This window comes from Kryptolebias marmoratus, linkage group LG13 (genome assembly GCF_001649575.2).
Source record: "Kryptolebias marmoratus isolate JLee-2015 linkage group LG13, ASM164957v2, whole genome shotgun sequence".
Classification (NCBI taxonomy): Eukaryota; Metazoa; Chordata; class Actinopteri; order Cyprinodontiformes; family Rivulidae; genus Kryptolebias; species Kryptolebias marmoratus.
This window is the reverse complement of record NC_051442.1, coordinates 220,091-226,944: the sequence shown is the minus strand read 5'-3', so window position 1 is coordinate 226,944 and position 6,854 is coordinate 220,091. Positions and strand designations below refer to the sequence as shown.

The window sequence follows — 6,854 nt, the reverse complement described above, 5'->3', positions numbered from 1 at the left end:
AGCTGCGTTCCTCCTGCAGATGTGTCCTCACCTACCTTAATGTTCGCTTCTCAGGAGTTTTATTTTCCACTCGCTGAAAGTTGGCCTCATGTAAAAATGTGGTGTTGGCGAGCTTCTTCGGAACACGTTATAAATTTACTCTCTCCTTGGATTCCCACATCTGGCTCCCATTTGTTGATGAAATATGGCTGAATTCTCTCCCACGGTTCTGATCTTTGGATCGTCTCTCAGCGCCACTCTGAGCTCCTAAATCTTCAGCAACAAATCAAGCAGAAGGTCCTGTAATTATCTGTCAGAGCTGTGGCTGGAAAAACATTTCAGGATTCTAGTTGTTGTTGTGTTCTTACTGGTTCTATGACCCAAATGTTCTGTCTTTTTAAGGTTCTGAGTCAGTCCTCCTCCTGCTCCATCCGACTGTCTCTCAGGAACTGAACTCCCAGATATCCGAACTTCTCTGACTGACCCAACTCTCAGAACCAAAAGGATCCACGGCCACCGTCCTCACATACGAGGGCAGAAAGATAAGTGAAATATTAATGGTGACAGAGCAGAAACCTTCTTCTGAAACTCCTGAGAACCTGAAACCAGTTTGGCTCCTTGGAAGTAAACTGGTTTGGATCAGGACCTCTGAACCGTAGACCTCAGCTGGCAGAAACAAGAGACTCCCCTGATTTTATTGTCATGTTTATTGATTTTTAAAACAAGTGACAATATTTGATTTCTTATGAAGCATTTCTTGTTTGAGTATTCTGTTGGATTAGTTTCAAACCGTGTTTCAACATGAAAAATAAACCCAAACCTCTCCGCCATCACAAGCAGCTGAAATCCCTCCTAGGACCTGCTAAGAGTGTGTATGTTGTGTACATGTGTGTTATATTGTCAGGTCCTTGGGGTTGACCACCTTGCCGATGAACAGCAGCGCCCCTGATGGTTCGTCCCGGATCAGGTAGACGAAGGGCCGGTCCACTCGGTACGTCAGGTGGGAGGGCGTCGAGGGGGAGCTGGGGTACTGGTTACCCTCGGGGGCGGTCTCCATCACAACTTTGTGGTTGACGCTGGTGAGCTTGGCGGGCTGGTTCGAGACCTTCTCCAGTTCTGGGTTCTCCAGCCACTCAGAGAGACCTACAGAGAGGAAGAGGAGGAGGAGGAAGGGCACGGTGCATGAAGAGAAGAACCAACAACGTTCTCAGGTAGCATCAGATGGTCCCAACAGCTCCACCTCCCAACCATCCCAACAGGAACAAACTAACTTTCTGTTATTTCAAATCGAGCTGAGCTGATAAGGTCTGCAGGACGGGAGGGGCAGTGAGCTGAAAGGGAATTACACGCAGACAGATAAAACTCAGTATCTCTAATATGCTCGATACATCGCCCTGCCTTTAGACCACAGGTGTCAGACTCTGTTCCTCGGGGGCCGCTCTCCTGCAGGTTTTAGACATGTTCCTGCTTTAAATGGCTGACTTGTTGCCATGCTCCTGGAGAACCTGATGATTTGGTGAGGAGGTCATTAAACCATCTGAATCATGTGTGTTGGAGCAGAAACACCTAAAACTCCCAGGACAGCGGCCCTCGAGGCCTGCTTGAGTTGAATGAATACTTTCGGCTCACCGAGGTCCCCGAGCAGCGGCAGCAGGTCTGTGGAGTAGCTGAGCCTCAGGACAGGCAGCGTCAGGGACACCTGGGCAGGTTGGAGCGCCATGGACAGGTCCTGAACAAACTCGGCTGTCAGACTCTCCTCCAGCAGAGACGTGTTGGTCGTCACTTCTTCAGGCAGGAAGACGAACATGCTGATGTCGTTTTGCATCTGGATCTGAGCGATCTGCAGGAGGAGAAGCAACGTTTACAGAGTCTGGGTGTTGGTCCCAACACCCACCGTTGGTCCCAACACCCACCGTGCAGCGCAGGTCTGAGTCCACCCCCATCTTCACTGGGTAGTTATCCTGTTGCATCATGGGAATCTGGACTGGCGCCCCTCCGTCCACCTGGAAGTTCTCCAGACCTCCGCTCTGACTGAAGCGAGTCACCCACTTCCCTGTTGGAAGAAAGCTGACGTTCAGGTCCTGAACTTTTCCACTGAGAGTCCTTTTACTGCAGATCTGAACCGTTAAACTTTAACACTTCAGAATCAGTCGCCGCCATGATCAGTGAGATTTATCAGTTTTTGTTTTTTTAGTTTGCTCCTGCTGACCCTAATGTGAGCTCAGGTAACAGAAATCAGGTTTACCACATCCAAAGAAGGCAGCAGATGTGCAAATTACCTCCTCCTAACTTGGGGAGGAAGTGATAAAAACTAACCGTACGGGACTCTTTCAGCTTCTGTAAACGGAATGAGAATAACGAGGATCTGATGATCTGACAGAACAGAAACCTGCAGGTTAGAGTGAGGATGTTTATAGTTATCTGCGTGTCCCTGTGATGGACTTGCGACCTGTCCAGGTGTCCCCCGGTCTCTGACACAGGGACCTCAGGGTGAAGGCACCAGCCCTGCATGGACAAGTGGGTAAAGAAAATGGATGGATGGTTCCATCTCGTTTTGTTCGGGTTAACGATTTATTTCCATGTTTGGATGATGCAGTCGATTCTTTTGGTCTATAATTTAGTAACATCTTTCTAATACCAGATTTTATAAACCAAGTTTCTGCAGGAAAGGAACCGGTTCACCAACAATAAACCAGTTCTTTTCTTCCACACGGAGAACAGACGATACCTTTAAAGTAGGAGGCGCTCACAGCATTAACCCCGGCGGTGCGGGGCAGAGGTTTGGACAGGAACTGCTGAACCTTCCTTCCTGTCTGCTGAGACACCCAGTCGTTGATTTCTTTCAGGTCTTTAGCTCCTCCCATTAAGGCTTTAGGGCGGACATTATACTGCTGCTCCACCAGCTTGAAGAAGTCCTGCTTCAGACGGAGTCCTGTGAACCCGACCATCGGATGAGTCCCTTCCACACGTACGCTTTCACAGCAGATTACATGTTTTAAAGATGACTGAACTCACGTCGAGCCACATAGAGGCGAGCGGCGGTGCTCAGACCTTTCCCCGACGTCTTCACCGCAGCCAGCAGGTCCTTCAGGGTGTTGAGGAGCTGGGGGTCCTGCAGGGTGTGGTACCTCAGGGCTCGGTACAGCTGACTCTGAGCCCTCTGAGAGCCCCCTGCAGGACAGGAGGTGACAAGTCAGCTGGGGTCACTTTAAGACTCTTTATCATCCACATTTAAGACCTACATAAATTACTGAGTCATTATAGAACTCCTTTCAAAGTAACCCAGTGAATCAGTGAATGAACAAATTTAACAGATTTTTAGGCAGAAACATGAGAGCGCCGTCACCACTCGGTGGTTACGGTGAGTTTGTGAGTTTGTGTCTTCACCCATGGACAGCTGGGTCAGAGCCGCAGACACGCTGATGGGCGACAGGAAGATGTTGGCGGCAGCTTCGCGGCTCGACAGAGTGCGGAAGAGGTTGTAGCCGAAGTCTGAGGTGGCAGCCGCCATCTTGGTGGTCGGTGTGGTGAAGAGCTCCACATGTTCCTCCTCCTCAACCACCTCCTCGTTTCCCGTCTCCTGCTTCAGACAGACCGAGAGAAAACAAATCAAAACATCTGGAAACCAAAACTGCTGAAACGTCTCATTTCTGTCCAGCTCCGGTTTCAGGTTTCGTGTTTTTTCTGGAGGAAAGTCTTCTATAAACTCATGGAATCCTGTCAAATCAAACAGTTTCACTGAAAGTATTTCAATTCAACCATCAGATCTGCATTTTATCTTTGTTTTCAAATCTTCATACAAAACAATCTGACCGTGACAGATCCTGATAAAGCTCCAGAACTGAAAAAAAAAACACTTTTTATGGATATTTTTGCATTTGTCTTCAGTCTTTCCCAACAGTTCTGGACGTGCAGCCCAGTCCAAGTGGTCTGCTGTAATGAGAGTAAACTCTGCAGCCCAATAAATACTTCACATGGGTTGTTTTAGTTCAACGGGCTGCTGGACAAAAGTACCGACTGTGGAGTGTTGCTGTGATCGGTTGGTGGGGAAACACATCAAATTTAAATGGATTAAGTAAACTTATTCAAAAGAATAAGGATATTAAAAAGTTTAGTTCAGGGATGTTTGATATTAAGTTTTACATTTCTGGAGGCAGAAAGTTATATTTTCTTACCAAATGAATCCATCACGGTACAAATCTGGTGTCCAGAAACTGGAACCTTGTGAAGATTTTAAATAAAACATGTTTTTTGTTCTTATAAATCCTTTTGAATCCTCTGACAGCCGTAAACCTTCAGCAACAACAGCTGAATTCTGTCCATAGAAGCTAAAGTTTTACGCAGACGACATCCTGCTGGTCCAGGATTAAAGACGCCGCCTACAGACAGACTTCTGATGAGCCTTCTGGACTTCTAGGTTCTCCTCTGGAACCCTCATCCCAGTTCCAGTCTGCGGTTCCCTGCTGGTGGAACCAGGAACCAAACTGGATATGTTTAGGTTAAATTTTGGGGTGGCCGGCGTCTGCTCATCCTGAGGTTGCAGGTTCAACCCCAGGTTGAGTCAGGAAGGACATCCAGTCTTCACTTCCTGTGGCGACCCCGACAGAACGGAGCAGCTAAAAGAAGAAGAACAGCCGCACCGAGTGTTTAACCCGAGTTTAAAGATGGTGGAGAGATTTTATAATCTACACCCTGCAGCTGGTTAAACTAATCCCTTCATTTGTCCAGATCTGGAACTGAAACCCGAGCTCCACCCGTCTAAACCTGAACCCCAGCTGTGTTCTCCTTGTTCAGCAGAACCTGAAGAGGAACGTTTGAAGCATTATTTATGAGAGCAGGAGCCAATCAAACGTTACCTGAGCCCAGCAGCAGCTCAGGGCGGCTGCAAACACCAGCAGGAATGTTGTTCTCTTCATCCTGAAACTGACAAAGAAAAACATCAGTTTTCAGATTGTTCCTGTTCTAAATGTTGCTTTTAGCTTTTAGAGCTCCAACAAGACCGGGTCCAATCAGGACCGGGTTTAGAGTCCAAACAGGACCGGGTTTAGAGCTCCAACAGGACCGGGTTTAGAGCTCCAACAGGACCGGGTTTAGAGCTCCAACAGGACCGGGTTTAGAGCTCCAACAGGACCGGGTTTAGAGCTCCTAACAGGACCGGGTTTAGAGCTCCTAACAGGACCGGGTTTAGAGCTCCTAACAGGACCGGGTTTAGAGTCCAAACAGGACCGGGTTTAGAGCTCCAACAGGACCGGGTTCAAACAGGACCGGGTCCAAACAGGACCGGGGTCAGAGTCCTGTGACAATGGCTGACTGGAGGCCATGTGTTTCTGTATAATTTCTCTGGTTTAGTTCTCGGGACAGAAATGTTTACCTGAATATTCACCCAGACGCTTCGGTGCTGCTGAACTGACGGCTTTAATTAAAAGTTAAAAGTTTAAAGTCTAACAGTTTTCATGTCACAGAGGCAGATGAAAACCTTCAGACTGTTGGTTTTTAAATGCAGAGATGGTGATGATGGTCTGAGCCAAAGAATATTCAAACAGAAACGCCACAGAACAAGCCAATCAGAGCAGCCTGAGTTTAAGTCCTGGTCACCACGGTTTGCCTGAGTCTGGTTTCATTTAAACATCCCACATAATGATGCTTTTGTTCTCCACACATCTGGATCTTCTCCTGGTCTTTAAAAAAACCTCAACCACACACCCAGTCGCACACAGACACACACACACACACACACTCGATGGAAAACCCAGACGATGTCGTCCAGCAGCTTTTTTCTTGACGCTGACTGAAACTCTGAACTTCTTTCTTCAGAGCTCTGAAAAACATCTGAGCTCTGAAAAGCTCTGAGCTCTGAAAAACAAAAAACTTTAAAAGTACATTTGATGTTTTTGATGTTTTTTAAATTCAGCTAAACTATAAAAAAAAACAAAGTCGTCACAATATTTTACTTTACAATCATAAAGTCAGAGTAATTTATAACTCTCAGTGGGTTCCTGGTTGTGGAGGAGTTGTGGCCCACTCTTCTTTCCATCATTGGTTTCTGCTCAGCTCTCTGAGGTTCTGGTTCTGGTTCTGGTTGGGATCATTGTCCTGTTTGTTGGACAGATGGCCTCACATCTGACTCCAGAATCAGCCCAAACCATCAGCCCTCCACCACCGTGCTGACAGCTGCAGTGCATTCTGGGTAAACATCTGTCCTCTGGTCTGGTTCTGGTCCAGAAGTCTTCTGGTTCCTTCAGATGAACCCGAGTCAAGCTGCCATGTTGTGCACTGCACGGTCTGACCTTCAGGGTGAATCTGCTGGAACAACCAGCAGGTGTTTCTCCACCGACTCCAGGTTTCAGATTTTATCTTCATGAATTCGACAGGATGAGATGAATCCTAAAGATCAGGACTGAAGTCTGAGTGGATCTTTGCTGTCAGACGGTTTCCTTTAACCCGAACAAAGACAGAACTTTAAAACGTTTAGATGTTCATTTTATACAGAACCTGCAGAACATCGGAACCTTCAGAACCAGCAGAACCAGCAGACCCATCAGAACATCAGAAACCGGCTGCTGGTCCACTCAGACTTCTTCTCTGGACCGAAAAGCAGAACCATCAGAACCAACAGAACCATCAGACCCATCAGAACCATCAGACCCATCAGAACCAACAGAACCATCAGAACCAACAGAACCATCAGACCCATCAGAACCAACAGAACCATCAGAACCAACAGAACCATCAGACCCATCAGAACCAACAGAACCATCAGAACCAACAGAACCATCAGAACATCAGAAACCGGCTGCTGGTCCACTCAGACTTCTTCTCTGGACCGAAAAGCAGAACCATCAGAACCAACAGAACCATCAGACCCATCAGAACCA

General features: G+C 47.4%; 1 protein-coding gene across 1 annotated transcript in view; it reads right to left on the bottom strand.

Annotated features, from left to right (window-relative positions):
• Window positions 1-668: 668 nt before the first annotated feature.
• serpinf1 (serpin peptidase inhibitor, clade F (alpha-2 antiplasmin, pigment epithelium derived factor), member 1) overlaps window positions 669-6,854 on the bottom strand; it is a gene marked incomplete at its 5' end in the record, with an annotated part of 19,869 nt that continues 13,683 nt past the window's right edge. Inside the window, 7 exon segments of the mRNA XM_037979013.1 lie at window positions 669-1,122; window positions 1,609-1,819; window positions 1,893-2,032; window positions 2,708-2,911; window positions 2,995-3,150; window positions 3,367-3,559; window positions 4,836-4,902. Of these exon segments, the coding sequence (XP_037834941.1) occupies window positions 872-1,122; window positions 1,609-1,819; window positions 1,893-2,032; window positions 2,708-2,911; window positions 2,995-3,150; window positions 3,367-3,559; window positions 4,836-4,895 (1,215 nt within the window). The 3' untranslated portion in view covers window positions 669-871.